The sequence below is a fragment of the Eptesicus fuscus genome, chromosome 10 (genome assembly GCF_027574615.1).
Source record: "Eptesicus fuscus isolate TK198812 chromosome 10, DD_ASM_mEF_20220401, whole genome shotgun sequence".
Lineage (NCBI taxonomy): Eukaryota > Metazoa > Chordata > Mammalia > Chiroptera > Vespertilionidae > Eptesicus > Eptesicus fuscus.
Window position 1 is genome coordinate 78777581 of NC_072482.1, and position 18994 is coordinate 78796574.

Genomic DNA, 18994 nt, shown 5'->3' on the forward strand with positions numbered 1-18994 from the left:
ATTCACAGTATGGAGAGTAATTTTCTTTATTCAGAGTCTACATACTTGACCAAACAACTGGGCATAGTAGCTGAGTTAACACACCAAATTCACCCCATACTGGTGAGGCTAGGTCTCCACGAAAGTTTAGTGACCCTCCTGACTAGGGTCAGGATTGCATCCAGTCCCTTGTCATTTTTTCTTGAAATTGTTTTCTCATGTATTTAGTTAGTTTACATTTGTGGTTTCTTCTTGAGACCCTGGCTGCCCCTCATTTTGAAGTTTTTGGATAATAGCCCTAAAGTATTTTGATTCATTAAAAAAAGGAACATATAAAGAGCTTACTATTAGATAAATACTTATCTGTTTGCATCCTCTCTGAATTATAAACAAAAAAATCACAGTGTTTTATCATAAAAAATAGTTTTTTTATTTATCAGCTAACATCTGAATAATTAGGTATAACCTCAATTTTGTGGAAAAGAAAGAGTTAGAAACCACTGATTTGCAAAAAAGATTTGTTAGTAGTCTTTAGAGGATTATATTTTCTCAATTATTGAGAAATATACTTAAAAAGGGCTTTAGTAAAACTTATCTGTGAGCTCTATTTCTTGTTTTTCCTCAGAGGCACATTGTTTAAACCATATTTTCAGAAAGATTCAGGGAAATAGAAATATTCTTAATTTTTATCGATGGAAAAATTATACCTAATGAGCAAATTCTTTTTTACTGTCAAACCAATCAGCCAAATCAAACACACTCTTTGTCAATTGATTTTTTAATTCATTTAAGTATATAGAATGTATTTTGGGAAATGACATGGAAATTGTTGGTAAATTACAGACTAAATCCTGAAAGATAAATTACTAAAAGCAGCATGATGAAAATATATAGATCAATATAGTTATTTTTCATGTCAGTATTAAGTTGGAAATGAAAGGAAAGCTGTAAATTATTAGTATGTTTTAATAATGCAATATAATGTGGGAGCTAAAAATACGTTATTTTCTAAGTGAAAAATATGAGAAAACATGACATTCTTTTAGACAATGTGTATACATACCTCAATTGAGTGCTAGTATTCAGCTTTAGATAATAATAAAAAAAGACTAAAATATAAAAATTCAAAGATTACTCTCATTCAGTTATTTAGAAATCATGATCAATTTTTCCTTTGTATTTAATGAAAGCAAAAGGCTTATGTTGGTAAAAACTAATTTGCTATAGCTGCTAGCATATAATTTTATCTTTTGTTAATAGAACATTTTAAACATTGTATAAGAGTAAATAAAGCACATATTGCTTGTACATTGAATAACTATTACATGATATTATTTGGTAAATTTGGTTTTAAACACTTTATTGAATAATGCCTGTCTAATGTAAAATAATTATGTAAATTATTTTGATGTGGGTTTTTATCCAGTGTAATTGGAAAAATACGGCGTGGAAAATATTCCAGTTGAATTTCAAAAAATCATCTACTGCATTGACTGATTGTTTAAAGATGCTTCTCTCGTCAACTATAATAAATCTTTTGGAGAATTTTGAGGCTACTCTTTGCTTTATTCTTACCCAACTCCCTCAAGATCAGTTCATTCTTTGGCCATCATCCTGGGATAGAAGAGATAAGGTCATTAAAGAAAAATGCCATCTTGTCCAGTGTCCACACACTATAGAGGGTATCTCATTTTAGAACATCTAGACAAAGGTCAAAAGACCTCATTTATGATGCCATGCTTTGCTCCTAAGACACTTTAACAACCCCGGGGGAAACAGTAAGCTGTATGTGGTTTATAGAGCCTTGGTTAATCATTAAAGGAGGTTTCCATGAGGAAAAAAAATGACAATTTTACATTCTTTTGGCACTCTGGGAGATCTTTTGCTTTAGGGTCTGCAGAGAGTACTGTAGCAGGATTAGGGATGAGTGAAGAGTCTGTCTGCTTTTTATAAAGGAGGAAAAGCTATTGTGCAAGGAGCGTGAGTGGTAGCAAGGAAAACCTAGTCGGGGCTAGTAAATGCCTTATATTGAAACTGAGGGACAAGGGAATTGATTTCTTTAAAATAGCAGAGTGCCCCCTATACAACCTCCATGTACTGCCCAGGGAATGCATATTCCAATTGGATGATCCCTCTGCCTTCCTTTTATACCTTCCAACGTTTGTCATTGCAATGTCTGTTTGCCTTCTTGTAGTGGGTCTCTGCCTTATTAAAAAACAAAACCTTTGTTATTTTAATGGGGTTCTGGAAGTAGAGAGATCTGCATGCATTAATAATAGAGAATGAGGTATGATTTAGATGCCCTATTTTCTTTTCTTCTTCTTCTTCTTTTTTTTTTTTACTATTTTTTATTTACGTTTGCCACAAAAAGCTTAAAGGCTTAAAAATGAATATTTGCAAACTGTTTGTTTTTTTTGCCTTCATATCATAAATAATTCTTTCTTGGAACAAGCTAAAAACGAGATGTAAATGTGCAAACACTAGAATTCCGTAAGATTTATTTGATTGCGGAATGTATGTTTCGGGAAAAGCAGAAGAAATGGATGGTTTTAGTTGCTTGTAAACAATGAAAAATTTCAGTTTCTGTTTGTTTGGAGTCCCACAGCTGTTGTGTGAAATTATATACTTCTGTTACAAAGGAGTATGAGACCCAACTTTTTCTAAATTCTAAATTATAATGAAAGTTTTGGGACTCACTGGTTAAAGCGTAGTGGTAGTGCAGTTTCATTCAGAACTTCACAGAATCCTGTTTCCATGTCCTTGTAATCAGTTTCATTTATTTGTATGTGAAACAGATGTTAAATCTGGAGTTGTACCTGTTCTGAATACCAAAGTCAGAATGTGCTTCTGTTTACACACAGCTGATTTCCCGAATCGAAGAGGGAGGTTTGGAAACCGAAGGCCTCTTAAGAATTCCTGGAGCTGCTGTTCGAATCAAGGTACTCTCTCGGTTCTCTCAATGTCAGACTTTATTGTTTCATTATACTTTTACATTTTAAAAGTTAACTCGCCCTCCCGCCCCTTCTCCCCATTGTTAGCAAAGTAGATTAAATATAGCAATAAAACCTCTTGACATTCAGTTTATATTTAGTTCTTCTGTAGTCTCCTCTGACTTCTGTGTAAGTTTTGATTCTTTTTTTCAAAATCACCATGTTACATGTAATAATAATACCGCGATCAACAAAGCGGCAAATAATTTCTCTACTGTGCAAACATAACATAGGAACAAAAGTCAACAGGCAAAAGATGAGTAGTTTCATCCTTCTGATGAGAAGGGAACACCATGAGTCAAAATATTAATAGGGGGCTGGTGACAGATTTAGTCAGCATGAACAAGAGCAGTTGAGTTTGTTTGTTTGTTGGTTGGTTTTTGAAGAAGGCAGGATGATAAACTCCACCAGGTGAGCAGAGGAGGAGACTTGACACGATGAGTCTTAGTGAGCTGCCGAAATGAGACTCTGTCTCATCACTTTCCTGACTTTCACAGTTCCCTGTCTCCCTGGACTCCGGGTAGCCAGAGTCTGGCTTGTGAAAGAGGTCATTCCAGAGGTCCCAGTTGGAGCCTCTCTTGATCCATCCCTCGCTTTTCTCTCAAGATGATATTTCCTTCTCACTCTCCTAGGATGCCGTGTATCCTCCCCCTTTCTCTCTGTTACCCAGCTCCTGATCTGGGGATTAAAACACCCAATGAGTGCATGGCCAAGGTGCAACTGCTCCACGGACCATGCATGATTCATATGCCTCTCAGGGGATTTGCACTGTGTGGGGCCTCATTGTAGCTCCGTCTGGGAAATCCATCTAGGAAAGTTTTGGTTAGCAGTCATTAACAACCTCCTCTACCTTCTCCAAACTCAGCTGTAGCTCTAAACTGCCCACATCCAATGTATTGTCTTCCTGACTTTGCAAATCCAAGAGAACGTGGGGTAGAGGGAAGAGATTTTTCTCTGCTCCTTTCCTTAAGACCCACCCAGAGGGAACCTTTAGAGCTGGATCAGAATGAAGGGACCCCCGGGGGTGCACACCCTCCTCACCGGTGACTGGCAGTGGTGCTGCCAGGAGTGGGATTGAGATTCATACCTTCCACATTCCCATCACCTCTTACTTTGATAAACCGCCTCAAGTTAGGAGGCCAGTTTCGGCCTACTTGGCTCTCACTGCACTGGGATCTCAGTTTGATCGGATTCCAGTCACCTGATATTCCCTGCTCACAAATTTCATTCAGCCTGTGTCCCTGGGGTCTGGTGTCTGGTGCACAGAGGTCCCGGGACTGTTCTGGGGCCCTTGTGAGTGTGATAAGTTGCCATTGTCTCAGTTCGTTTGCAAACACCTACGGCAATTTCACCACCAGTCAGTCACGGCTGTGCTGTGTGAGATTCTGAGATCTGTTCTGTGGAGGAGCGCGTTCTCAGACAGAGAACGACTCAGAAGCAGGTACTGGGACTTCCTATGACCCGTATCAGTAAGAGTACTGCTTCTCAGCTCACTGTCCACAGCATTCATGAGCAGCATGTGATGGCCAGCTCACAAGTCATGAACACGTTTACTTTAGCACCCAATGGAATGTGTATTTGATATTTTGACTGGATTGCTGGCAGAGAATGCATTCAAATAAATGTCGTTTCTAAGAAGGTCAATTAAGTGGATTCAGCGGGCTCTACTCTGCAACCCAGCCTGTTGTCACATACAAGCTAGGCAGCAGCTGGTCCATTATAAATAAAGATAATATGCAAAATTATTGGTTGTCTTTCTCCCCTGCCCCACAACATTTCTCCTGCTCTTCTCCCTTTCCCTCTTCCCCTCCCTCCTCCTTCCTCCTACTTTCTTTCATTGTCTCTCTTCCCTCACTTCTCTTTCCTCCACCCCCCCACTTCTAGGTTTACCTTTATGTAATTTCACCAATTACAGAAATAATTAGGGTAGAGGTGGGAGTTGAATTGGGAAGAGCAAGTGCAATAAATTCACCTTATACGAAGAACAAAGACCGTTAATTTGGGAGAACAGTTTCAAATAATAGGAGAAAGTGGCAGGGACTTGGAGGGATTTCTAACATCGTAGGATGTACGCCACAGTGGAAAGGCATGTAGAAAATAGTAATTGTGAAACTAAGTTGATTTATTACTAATACTTCAGCAACATTTGGAGAGTCCTTGAGGTAAATGAACTAGGTAGTGCTCATTCCACACAGATCAAACCGTTTTCTGCAGCTGGCAGCAGGGTGGCTGTGTCACTTAAGGCCCCTGCATTGAGGACAGGTGTATGGATGTATTTTCATGCCTCATTAGCCAGAGAACTTGGCTTTCTATTTCCCAGAGGTGACTAATCAGGGTAGCCTTCTGCTCTAGGCCCAGAGATGGATTGCCATTTTGTTATGGAATGTACTTCTAAATCATTTGAAACACAGACTGTATTTTTAAACAATTATTTTTTTTGTTAATTTAATGAAAAATTATAGTATCTAAATAAAGCCCCCCCCCCCCCACCCTCAATGTAAAGACCGTTTTAACGAATCTCTTCATTAAACCTTTACGGCTTGAGGTCTGAAGCGTGTCCAGGAAAACGTGTCAAGTTTCTGAATCTCTTGGCGTGGCTATAATTTTCCTTTGGGAAAGCATCCTGCGGGGAGGGGCGGGGCGCTTCCCGAGTGACGGACAAGTGTTGGACTTGGGTACTTTCCCAAGTCTTTTCTAAGGAGTAGAATCGCTTGTAAAGTGGGAAGTGCATCACACTCCCTGCAGGAAAAGAGGAATGCACTTACTGGTAGCTGTTTTTTGTTGTTTTTTTTTTCCTCCTGCCTTTCAGAATCTTTGCCAAGAACTGGAAGCAAAGTTTTATGAAGGGACTTTTAACTGGGAAAGTGTCAAGCAGCACGATGCAGCCAGCCTGCTGAAGCTGTTCATCCGCGAGCTGCCCCAGCCGCTGCTCAGTGGCGAGTACCTCAAAGCCTTCCAGGCCGTGCAGAGTAAGTGCTGGCCCTCTCGGGAGCAGTCTTGCGTGGCTGCCGTGTCCTGTTCATCGCTTTAATGCCAAACAGGACCAGATATGTTTGGGTAGACGTGGTGACTCACTGGTGTCAGCGGGCGCTCAAATGCCACACGGTCGTCTTTCCTTTGTAACTACACATCTCTGGGCAAATAGAAAACAGAATGTTCTCTTTGGGTACAGGCGAATCGCATGCCCTTTAAGCAATACAATATATTTTCATGTTCAAACCTGGAAAACATCACATTTCTCTTAGAATAGAATGAGTCACGCAAGATCTCTGATACATTTTTCTTGCCAAGTGTTAAAAACAACACTTATTGGAGAAGCTGTGGATTAACAGTTCTAGCATAAGCGCGCGAGGGGATCTGGCAGAGTCTGCGATTATTTTCTGAAAAGTCAAGTTTTTGAAATTGCCGTGCAGAAACGTGGGACAAGTCGTGTGACGGGCGCATTGGTGGAGGGCAACGGGCTTCTTACATCTTGCCAGTTTGCAGTCTTGGGCAAGCTCCAAATTAATGTCTCAGATGGTTCTCAATGCCTTTCTAGTGAGCACAGAGATCTTATGAGATCTATATACTGGCATCATTAGCCCTATAGTCCCCAGAGGCCAACAAAAAACAGAAAATGCCACATCCTGGTGACCACCTGTTTCATTTCCAAATGTGCTAATGTTTGAGAATAGAAGGGGAACTGCTAACGATTTAAGGTGAGCTACTGTGTCAACCAGAACTATTCCAAGCTATTATTTTTGAAATTATATTTGAGGTATAATTGACATACAATATCATATTAGTTTCAGGTATACAGCATAATGATTGTGAAATGATCACCACAACAAGTTTAATTAATATATGTCACCATACATAGTTACGGGTATTTTTTTCTTGTGATGAGAAATTTTAAGATCTACTCTCTCAGTTTCTTTCACATATGCCACATATGCAACACAGTATTATTAAGTGTAGTCACTGTGACATATGCTGTATATTACATCCCCTGACTTATTTCTGTTATAACTGGAAGTGTGTACCTTTGGACCCCCTTCGCTCATTTGCTCCCACCCCAGCAAAACAGCACCAATCTGTTTTCTGTACCTATGAGCTTGGCTTTTTTTTTTTTTTTTTTAATAGAGTCTACATATAAGCGAAAATCGTGTTATTTGTTTTTCTGTCTACTTATTTCACTTAGCATACTTCCCTCAAGGTCCATCCATGTTGTCACAAATGGCAAGATCTCATTCTTTTTAATGACTGAATAGTATTCTGTTGTATTCCAAGCTATTCTTCAAGCATGTAATAATATTGAGATGATTCCAGTGGGTCATAGCATAACATTTCTTAAGAATTTCTAGGGCAGACGTGACGGAAATCATCTTCTGCTTAAAATATTTTTTCAATGGTTCAGTTGTGCTCTTTTACACACATTCCTCGGATGTGGATTAAAGGACCACATTTATCCCTGACAAACAAATTCCAGAATGACTCCAAATATCCATGATTGTCACTTCAATGTTACATGGGCTACCAAATGTGATAAATATCAATGATGATCATGTACCTCTTAGACTCTTCCACTGCTGGTTGGTTTTCCAATTCATTCCACAAATGTTTATTGAACACCTATTGAGCTCAGGCTCTGTGTTACATGTTCCTGTTGGAATTGATGGATTCTTACCACATAATCTGTTCACTCATCATCAAAAGAAACAGACAACTGTTGCAGATTCACCCTGACACCATACATGCAGGGTCCTGTCCTCCATATGTCTTTTTATGGGGACACAATTCCATGCAGACGTTGAAATTGTTTTCAAAGCACTAATGTGTGGGGCCGCTTGTCCAATGATCACAGTTGGAGTGAGCATCTGAGAGAGAAGCTCTGGGGGGGTGTGGGGAGGGGAGGAAGGTGGTTCCCTGATCTCCCACAAACACTCCCCAAGGAGGCTGCTCAGTCGTGGTCTTACATTTCACAGTGATGTTTATGCTAAATAACCTTTTTCTTACAACATGAGAAAAGAAAGTACAGATAATGTTTAGCAAAGAAAAGAACTCCCATTTATTTAATAATCTGTCCACAGATCTTCCAACCAAGAAGCAACAACTACAGGCTTTGAACCTTCTGGTCCTCCTCCTGCCCGATGTGAATCGCGACACACTGAAGGTCAGCTGGACTCCTTTCCCTTACATATCCCTCAGAGCCACTATTTGTGGCAAAACAATACGATGTTGTCATGGAAATATCAGTAGGAACCCATAAAGAAAAGACCTGGTTTTAAGGACACATGGGGAAGTCTAACTCTTTATTTATTTATTTATTTCTTTATTTATTTATTTATTTACTAGGTTAGTTATGTTAATGCCATTATTAGGTGTTTTGTGTTTTAAATTTTGCTGTGACATTTCTTCTACCAAAACAGATGATTGAGGTTTATTTGTTTTTTTAATCTACATATTTTTTATTATTGACAGTATTATAGATATCTCCCATTCCCACTCTGCCCAGCCCCCGCCCCCGCCCCCCGCCACTCCCCCTCCCCAGGTCTCCCTCCACCACCCTATTGTCTGTGTCCACGGGCTATGCTTGTAAGTATATAAGTTCTTTGGTTTATCTCTCCTCATCCCCACGCCCCCACGTCAGGTATGACAGTCTGTTCCCTGCCTCCAGGCTTCGGGGAGGTTCATTTGTTAATGGAAACGTGGGTGCTTTCTGTTTTTTTTTTCTTCTTTTTATTTTTCTGCATTTTTCAAATTTTATTTAAGGAGCATGTATTAGTAAGGTGCAAAATGAATGTTTAAAAGGAAAATCCTAAGAGTCATCACATATAACCCACTGTTGCCTAAAGTTGTTACATTTGTTTGGAGTTTGGACTAAGTTATAATGATGATTTAAAAATCGTCATTTAGCCAAAAGATAGACGAACTCCAAGAAATTCTAGTTATTTCCCTGAGGGCTTATCCTGAGTTGCTGATGTTTATCATGATTTCAAAATGTTTTGGTATAATACTATATGATTTAATTCCATTTACTAGAAGTGTTTTCAGAGTCTTTTATAATAATTGGTAGACTGCTCTACATTAATGTATTTTCCTTAATGATGAGAGTTCATAGGATAGTAAACTTTTATAAAAGAAAAAGAGAGAACTTCAAAAGTATAATTTGGAGCTGTGGCCAGTGTGGCTCAGTCGGTCAGTTGGTTGAATGTTGTCCTGTGCACTGAGAGGTTAACAATTGGATTCCCGGTCAGGGCACATACCCCGATTTTGGGTTCCATTCTGGGTTAAGTGTGTGTGAAGTGGGCAGAGGGTTGCCAGCCAATCAATGTTTCTCATACCAATGTTTCTCTCTCTCTCTCTCTCTCTCTCTCTCTCCCCCACTCCCTTTCTTTCTCTCTCTTAAAAAATCAATAAAATAAAATAAAAGAATAATTTAGAAAGAATATTTATCTTAAGTTTTGCCATTGCCTTCAAAAGATTGTTTTTATACAATTAAGGGTGGAACCCTTGCCCTTTTACCCCCCACATCCCTACTTTTCTTTCTATTTAATATGAAATATTATGTCAAGAAATTTCATGTCAAGAAAACAAAATGACCAGTTGGTAAATCTTTGGAAATTTCCCCCTGAATCTCATTAAGGTTCCTTGAACCGACACTAGGTGAGGGGTAGTTCTTCCAGGCCCATGAATGAATGTTAATCCTCAGCTTGTCTGGACTAAATCAGTGCTTGAGGATTCTGGAGTGAAAACACTCCATTGCTACAGGAGAACTCCCAAAGAGTTAATCCCATGACGAAGTCAGAAAAAAATCTGTGCTTAAATGATTGTCAGATGAGTCATGAGAGCATCAGGTTTGGTTTTGTTTTGGAGGCAGAGGCCAACTCCGGACAGGGTTACATTCAAGTGTTGTGTGAACATGGCGGCGTTGTAGGGGTGTGCAATGGTGGCTGACGCAGGGACAGGGGGCTCAGGACGAAATGGGACTGGTTCCAGTCTGTTCTCTGCTTGCCGGCTGTGCCCATAACACGGGCTTCAACTCCCTGCAAATGGTGGCTTAATCCTTCTTTTTCTTATTCACATGGAGGTGCCTGTCTGTGTGTGTGTGGGCCTGCGAATGACCAATAGAAGGTGGGAATTGAAAGACACATGATGGACTTAAAATATTCCTGCATTCAAATGAGTTCAAACAGTTGTGGGAGGAAACACTTCTTCCAACATGGTCACTACTGGGCAAGGCTGGTCTACAATTCATTTTTATAGTTTGCCTTCAAAATCAGATGCATCATTTTTAAAATTCTGTTTATTTTTTATATGCAAAGTGACTGGGAGTACAATTTTATAAGTAAGGTTGGAAATATGTTTTGGGGGTAAAAAAAGTTGGAAAATGCAAACAAGTCATTTTACAATTTCGCATAAGCTTTAGTAGTGTAACTAGCCAACTCTGATGAAGGTTTCAAACAAGATTTCTCATCATAGAAACAGTGGAACAAGTACCATTTGTACAAGAGAATAAGCCATTTAAATTTAGTTCCATAAAGGACCAGGGGAACTCCATCTGAAAGTAATTTCAGGAGGCTTAATGCAAACTTCTCCCATTTCTCCAGCCCTCGGACCACTCCCTCAGTTGCCATTGGAGGGAAGTGTGTGATTGTATAGACTATTTCTACAGCATATTTAAGGGAGAGGAGGCGCTGGGTTAAACACCATGTTCTTGTTTAAGCACAGAGCTCTGGGTATCTTTGGGCAAGTTGTTTGACCAGGATTTTTTATTTTATTTTATTTTTCACTTTGGATTATTGTGCATTTTAATCAATAATCATACCTTTTTTGACTTGGGAGAGTAACAAAGACTGATGTTAAGATATCAATAAGGGATCCATATGAATATATTTATTGGCATTTGTTTATCCTTTTTGTAGTTTTAAAAAAATATTAAGTGTATTAGGGTAACATTAGCTAATAATATTATGTACATTGCAGGTGTACAACTTTATCATACAATAACTGTGTGCTCTCTTGTGTCTAGTCTCCTTCCATCACCATGTATTTGACCCCCTTTATCCTCTTCCTCCTTCTCACCCCCGCTTCCTCTCTGGTAACCAACATTCTGTTGTCTGTGTCCATGAGTTTGTTTTGTTTGTTCATTTGTTGCTTTTTTGTTTTATATCCCACATTTGAGTGAAGTCATATGGTTCTTTTCTTTCCTGTCTGATTAGCATAATACCCTCTCTCAAGATCCATCCGTGTTTCTGCAAATGGCAATATTTCACCATTTACAGCTGAGTAGTATTCCATTATGTGTATGTGCCGCATCTTTATCCATCAAGGACACTTGGGCTCCTTCTGTCTCTTGGCTTATTGTGAATAATGATGCAGTGAGCGTAGGGGTGCATATATCTTTTAAAATTTTGGGGTTAGATACTTAGAAGAGGATTACTGGGTCATATGGTAGGTCTAATCTTAATATTTTTAGGAAGTTTGTTAACATATACTGCCTCACTTCATCCTGGCAGGCTAGAAGATTAGTATTCTCACTTTACCAATGAGAAGGCTAAAGAGTAGAGATATCAAAAGGTTTTGCTAGAATCACACGTAGCTAGTAAGTAACTGCTGGAATTTAAACTGGGTTTTAAACCTGTTTTATAAGGGTCCAGTAATACTTATAAAATACTTATAAAATAAAAAAGCTACCTTTTTTAAAGGGCAGTTCTTAGAGTTTAGATGAAGAGAAAGTACATCTGAAGATGAAGTTCTTTCAGCAAGGGCTAGGCTAATATTTTATTAATTTCAAATCTACACATACACACATTCTAATATTCTGACAGTAATATTTTGAATAACCTTATTGCATATGCACACCACAATTAAAATGGTTCATTACCTAATCTTTGTAATTTATGCTCCTAAAGAAAGAGATACACTGATCCCTGAATAATTATTCTGCTCTATGGAACAGAATTAAATATTTTTTCCCAAACCTCACTGATTAATCTTTTGTCCTCATTTGAGAAGGTATTGTTTCTATAAAACCTTATGCTTGGATTACAATTTAACTTTCTGAGCACTCCACTGGGAATTAAACACATAAATCTCATTGTTAGATACTAAGGCTATGCCTTTGGTTTGTTTCAAAATTTTCAGATCTGTATAGCAGCTAAATTTGATTCAAGATCAACCTGTTAGGAGTTTTGTTCCCCCTGAAATGCTGTAGGAGATGAATACCTTCCCCCCACCCCCTTTTCCATTTTGGTGTAGTTTATTTGACCTTTTTCTGGTAGGGATTTTAAGCTAAATAAGAAACTGATTTCTTTTAGTAGTTAAGGAATCAGAAACAAAAGCCAAATAGACCTGCCATTAAATTACTTCTCCACCATTTGCTAGCTCTATGACCCCTGGTAAGTTGCTTACATTCTCTTAGCCAATGTTTTCTCATCTGTAAAGTGGGGATAATTACAGCATCGATCTCCAGCAAGGATTAAGTGAGATGAGCTCCCTGATGTACTCAAAGCAACCTCACCCATAGAGAACACTGAATACCTGTGCCGTGTTTGTTACTGTTCAGGAGCAACATCAATCAAGGAAGAAGGCAAAAGAATTTATAGCTCTAAGCCCTTTCAGGAGGAGGGTCATCTGCCTGTGGCTTGGGGGCAGGACGGCTCAGAGGACACCTGGGTGTTGGCAATAGAGGTGGGAAGTGGCTGGCATCAAACTGAGCATAAACTAGCCCATTCTGGTGAAAAGGTCCTTTTCATTCATTCATTCGTGTGTTTTTTAAGACCCTCTTTTCTTTGTCTCTCTTCATCCCCTTGTTCTCCCCATCATAATCCCCATTTGTTTTAGATTTCATGGCAGCTATTGAATACCTTAGAGCAGTGGTCGGCAAACTCATTAGTCAACAGAGCCAAATATCAACAGTACAATGATTGAAATTTCTTTTGAGAGCCAAATTTTTTAAACTTAAACTTCTTCTAACGCCACTTCTTCAAAATAGGCTCACCCAGGCCATGGTATGTTGTGGAAGAGCCACACTGAAGGGGCCAAAGAGCCACATGTGGCTCGCGAGCCGCAGTTTGCAGACCACGGCCTTGGAGCAAATGAAACTAAGGTTAAATGAGCCTTTTTAAGGGGATCGTTTTGTTTTTTAATCCCCGGAGTTAAAAGAACACACTTCCTGAAGCAAGTGAATATTTGTACCGTATTTTAAACTGCTTCCCAGTGCTCCATGGCTCTGGTAGGCTGTTGGCCTGACACGTCTCCATTCCTGTCCCCACCACCTGTGTCCGAACCTTTCTGCCCTATTCCCGGTGCCAGAGTCCTGAGCAGACACAGGCCTCACCTCAGGGCCCATTCACCAAACGGAGAAGCTGTCATGCCAGGCCTGCTGGATGTGGCTAGTGGGCTGTGGTTATGCACAACTTATTTTTTTTTAATTAAAAAATATATCTTTTATTGATTTCAGAGAGGAAGGGAGAGGGAGAGAGAGAGAGAGAGAAACACCAATGATGAGAAAGAATCATTGATCAGCTGCCTTGTGTATACCCCACATTGAGGATTAAGCCCACAACCTGGGCATGTGCCCTGACCAGGAATTGAACTGTTGACACTCAACCACAGAACCACACTGGCTGGGCACAATTTATTTTTTTAACTAAATAAAAATCCCATATGCTACAGTGCTCTAATCTCACATCTTCACATACAGCACAAATCTCCAAGAGTCATTTCTGTTGCAGGCTCTGCTTGAATTTCTCCAAAGAGTAATAGACAATAAAGAGGAAAATAAGATGACCGTCATGAATGTGGCCATGGTCATGGCCCCCAACCTCTTCATGTGTCATGCATTCGGTCTGAAGTCCAGCGAACAGCGAGAATTTGCAATGGCAGCTGGGACAGCTAATACCATGCACTTATTGATTAAGTATCAAAAACTTCTGTGGACAGTAAGTATATATTTTTAAGCTTTGTTAATGAGTGATGATATCTAGATTCTGAAGTCTTTTTATTAATTGTTATCTTCTCCATAAAAAGGTAACCAACCAATGTAGGTGATCTCAAAAAAATTTAATATCCATGTGTTAAATCTTAATTTTTAAAATGCCAGCATTATTTTATTATTTCAATTTGGTCACTTCTAAAATATTTTGAGTACTGGTTGTTCTGGGATTATTGCTAGATACCTGTCATCTCTCACGTATTTGTGAGTTTTTCTTTCTCTCTTGATGGGAGAGCTGGTTGGCCATTAGACAGGGACTGCAGGTTAGCTGGAGGCGAGGCGGTAGAGAGGTAGCCCCTAATGCCAGTCTCCTCAGGCTGTTACGTCTTAGCATACCAGGCATTGATGACGGCCACGATGTCCTTGAGCCTCTCCAAGCCTCTTCTTGAATTTTGCACAGTAGATTGTGAGTTGCGTCCCGCAGATGAGATACCCTGTGCACATAGTGAATGAATAATACAGTGCATTTTGTTTCACCGATTTAATGCAGAGGGCATGAAATAGGCATAGTCTCATCAAAGAGACAAAGCCCTTACTAAGTATAATTATTTCCATAGATTAAAATGCTGCCACTTCTCTTCCCTCCCCAAACTTAGTTGCATTTCTCCACAGATTCCCAAGTTTCTTGTCAACCAAGTGAGGAAGCAAAACACCGAAAATCTTAAGAAAGATAAGAAAACAGTGAAGAAATTGCTGAAGAAAATGGCTTACGACCGAGAAAAATATGACAAGCAAGATAGAAGTACAAACGATGTAAGATAACCTTGAAGATATGTATTTGCACAGATTTCAGTATTGTTTTTAGTATCACACACAGCAAAGAGGTCTGCATGTGTTTGTTGTGTGACTCTCTACACACTCCTAGGTCCTAGCTACGTGTAAGTGAGAGGCATCCATAGCGGTAAGTACTCCTGCAACGGGTAATGCTTGTCTGGACAGTTGCTCAGGTGTTGGGGATTCAACGAGTGAGCTGTTAATTGGTAACAAAGGAAGATAAGACCAGAATGTCTCAGCACACACCCACCCACACATACACAACAAAGCACTTCCTGGAGACGCCAGCTGCCCAGGGAATGTGTAATGTCTAGTGAGTCAAGAGTCCCTTGTGTGGACTCTGGTCTTTTTTCTTCAGTGTTCTCATCTGTGAAATGGGGAAAAAGAACTAACCCACAAAGACAGAGAGGTCAATGTTTGTGTTGTGCCTGGGATACTCCTGGACTTCAGTAAGTATTTAAACGTTCTTCATTGGATCATAAGAAGAATTTGGAGAAAATGAAAATATTTCAAAAAAGAAATATTTACAGAATGCTGTAAGAATACATTAAAATCTGGGTTTAAAATCATGAAATATACATGAAAGCGCATTTGGGAAGAGTTACCGAAGCTCTAACTTGAAACCTTAACATGAAATGAAAGGGTTTCTATTGTTCTATTTACAGTGAAGACCCCCCCCCACCACCACCATTGAGGTTAGTCAGTTACATGCTGCCATCTTGTGGCGTAATATGGAAATGTAGTTACCAGCCTTTAGTATTTCTGCTTTGGCCTACTTAAGGATCTAGTAATTGAAACAAACAAACAAATAAAAAAAAAAAACCTCCTTTATTTATTGATAGCTCTTACTCTTACAAAACAAAATTTCTTGTCTTTAAAGGTTTTTGGTCAATTTTTATGTATCTTAAAAAACAAAATTTAATAAAGGGAAATTATAAATAGTATTCCTATTTTTTTGCGAAAGGGCTTGATATAGGTTAGAAAGGATTTTTGAGATATCATTTGTACTTAACTTAGGATGTTTACTTCTTCTAAAACCACTATAAGTATTTGAATGTCTTTGTGTTTTGTACCCCTGCTTTTCATATAAACTTAGGTGACTCTCTAGCCTTTTTTTCTTTTGTATGGCAGTTATAACGTGATATTCTGAGGCCCACTCTATAGCTAAGGAAACAGAATTTGTGCTTTACCTTTGTAATAATAAATTTTTAAGTAAAAATTAGGAGTTACTTTTTGGTAGCATGTAAATAATCTTGTCATTTACAGAAAAACAGCATTTACTTGGATTTCTTTAGTTTTACAGCGTGAGCTGGTCTGAGAATTATCTCTGTACTTGTTAGAAGCTGTTTTGTCATTTGAAGACTTGGGATTTAAATCTCAATTTTATCAGGTATTAGGCGTGACTCAGTTTCCCCAAGTTTTGGTTTTCTCTCCTGTGAAATTCAGCAGTTCTTTTAACAAAATACTGCTAAGCGCCTCCTTGGTTCCAAGCCCACACTCCCTGCCAGGTATTCAAAGGTAGATGGGGCTGGCGCTTACCCACAGGGAGCAAGGGGAGAATTGACCTTAGAGGGGAGAGGGAGTGTGATGGAAGCCTGAACCGGGAATATTGGGCCTCAGAACAGGAAATGGGCATCCGAGAGACCTCACTGGGGAGTAGAGCTGAGATGTGGAAAACTCTAGGTTTTATTCTGGCAGCAAACTGAAGAGACAGGTGTTGCTAGCCGAGCAAGCTTCCTGGCGGAGTTGTAGCTGTATGTGATCATGGCCCAGGGAGGTTCGTTCGGCCTGTCGCTTTGGTTGAAAAATTTTAATCAGTTGCCACAATTGTTTTTCAAGTGTCTATTATTTTATTAGGGAGAGTAAATATACATAGGAAACAATTACAGAACAAGAAATAAAGTACAAGATCATATCCAATACTATGGGTATGTGGTGAGTCACTAAATAATCAGAGTTTTCTGCATAAATTTCCATCAGTTGCCAGAACTTTAAAGTTAAAAGGTTTAACATAAAAGTCTGGGTTTCCATCTTAACTTGACAAATTGTATGTAGGAGCATGCCTGTGGTCCCCTCTCAGTAGGGGGCCTTCCCTGCAGGGTAACCATCTTCTGGATCTGAGTAGCAACTGTTCCTTTTGGGTGGAACATGGGCTGACTACTCTGGATAAGCCACTGCCTCCCCTCTTCTGCCCTCCTCCTTCCAGCCCCATCTTGTTAGTTTATGTTTCTTAACTCTTTCCCCAAATCATTTGAATATGCAGCACAAAACTATAGGGCATGAAACTGCCCAGGATATTTTATTTGTTTGTTAAACTACTATTTGATGTGTGCCTGTATTTAAGTGGTTGGCCATGGAAGAGGAGCTGGTGAAAGAGGAAAACAGGTGGTAGGACGTAAGAGAAAGTTGAAGATTGTAGTGTCTTAGAAGCTCGGAGGTGGAGGGAAGTAAGGGAAAGAGCTTGGTTAGTGGCACCTGTATTCTGCAGGGAAGCCGAGTAACATTAACCGTGGATGGAGGTCCGCTGGAGCTTGCATTTGAAAGGTCAGTTGTGACTTTCTCCAAAGCATTGTCATTGCGTGTTGATGGAAGAAGCCAGATTGCCAGAGACTGAAGGATGTAAGACAGGAGGTTGTAGATCATGAAAATTCTTCAAGGTCATATTTTTTAAAAGCATTCTGTATGCTATTAATGCTAACTATACACTGAGTGGCCAGATTATTATGATCTCTGAACGCATAATAATCTGGCCACTCAGTGTGTGTGTGTGTGTGTGTGTGTGTGTGTGTGTGTGTGTGTGTGTGTGTATTAGAGGCCCAGTGCATGAATTCGTGCATGCGTGAGGTCTGGCCAGCCTGGCCAGGGGGAGGGGACATGGGCAGTTGGCCGGCCTGCCTGCTGGTCGAACTCCTGGTTGAGGGGACAATTTGCATATTAACCTTTTATTATATAGGATATACACTGAGTGGCCAGATTATTATGCATTCAGAGATAATAATAATCTGGCCACTCAGTGTACATAATCAAGCATTTATGTTATTAAGACATGCTTGACTAGGTAAATGAATAGTATAAACCAGGTTGTAAGGGACACCCTCAATCTACTTAATAAGACATATTTTTTAAATGACTACAGCATATTAATTGTTTGGTACAAATGTAAATTTTTGAATTTCTTAAATACTAATGAGACTCATCTCAATTACTTCAGGAATAAACTCTTTGTAAAAAATAACAAAAAGGTAGACCATTACAAATAACCATGTAATGATAGCCTGCAATTATATAGTTGGGATTGATATCACACCCTCCCACACACAAACACACCATGCACACATGCATATATACACCATCACACGTCCGAAGCATGTGCTTGAAGACATAGCCCCTGCTCTGCTATTTGTAAGACGGTAGTGACAAGTCATTTTACATCTCTGGGCCTCAGTTTCTTCTATAAAATGAGAGGGAAAGGTCAGATTAATGGGATTTAACCATAAGTATGGCTAGCAGCATCTTGCACTGGGACATTTCTATATATACTATTACGAGATTTTCCTAACATACACAAAAATAGAATAGTATATGAACCCCCATAAACCTATCACCAATAATCAGACCCATTTTTCTGATCTTATTTCATCTTGTCTCTCACACCTTTTCTCCTTTTAGTATTTTTAAGGAAAATAGAGATATCCCATTCTTTCCTCCATAATTGCCTTAGATTGCATCTTTGCCTGATAAGGATCCAGAGCAGCTTTGGTGAGCATCTAGTCATGAATTGCTGGATCCTGCAAGCCTCCAGTCCATGGTGGAGTTAGATTTGCATAATTTTTTTTTCTGTCAGTCAAGCTCACCTCTCAAAGTAAAGGGAAGCTGCACATGTAGGAGAGCGTGTGGGCACACAGCGGGGCTCTGTGAGAGTCCGTGAAATAAGCCAAACTGCTCAGCACATCTGTCCTCACTGGTAGAGGGAGCAAAAGTCCTCTCTCCTATGGTTACCTCAGTGTTAACTCAGGGTGATCTAGTGTCATGCACTTCACTGATAATTGAGGAACTCGTTTCAGAGAGCTTGCATGACTGGCCGAAAGCTCCGAAACAATCTTGTAACATTTGAAGGTCTAGGGCTTTGGACATGGACAAGAAACCCATAAGAATCCTGGAGTGGGCAGTGCAGTGTGGGCTCCGGGTCCTTTGTGATGGGTTGTGTGTCTTCAGTCACATCTCCATTTAGAAGTCCATCTCTGGTTTCACTGACAGCTCTGACCCAGGCATT

General features: G+C 39.6%; 1 protein-coding gene across 1 annotated transcript in view; it reads left to right on the forward strand.

Annotated features, from left to right (window-relative positions):
- ARHGAP18 (Rho GTPase activating protein 18) overlaps positions 1-18994 on the forward strand; it is a 123327-nt gene that overhangs the window by 92495 nt on the left and 11838 nt on the right. Inside the window, exons 8-12 of the mRNA XM_008138438.3 lie at positions 2841-2918; positions 5779-5938; positions 8039-8121; positions 13688-13894; positions 14560-14700. Of these exons, the coding sequence (XP_008136660.2) occupies positions 2841-2918; positions 5779-5938; positions 8039-8121; positions 13688-13894; positions 14560-14700 (669 nt within the window). The remainder of the gene's footprint in view (positions 1-2840; positions 2919-5778; positions 5939-8038; positions 8122-13687; positions 13895-14559; positions 14701-18994) is intronic.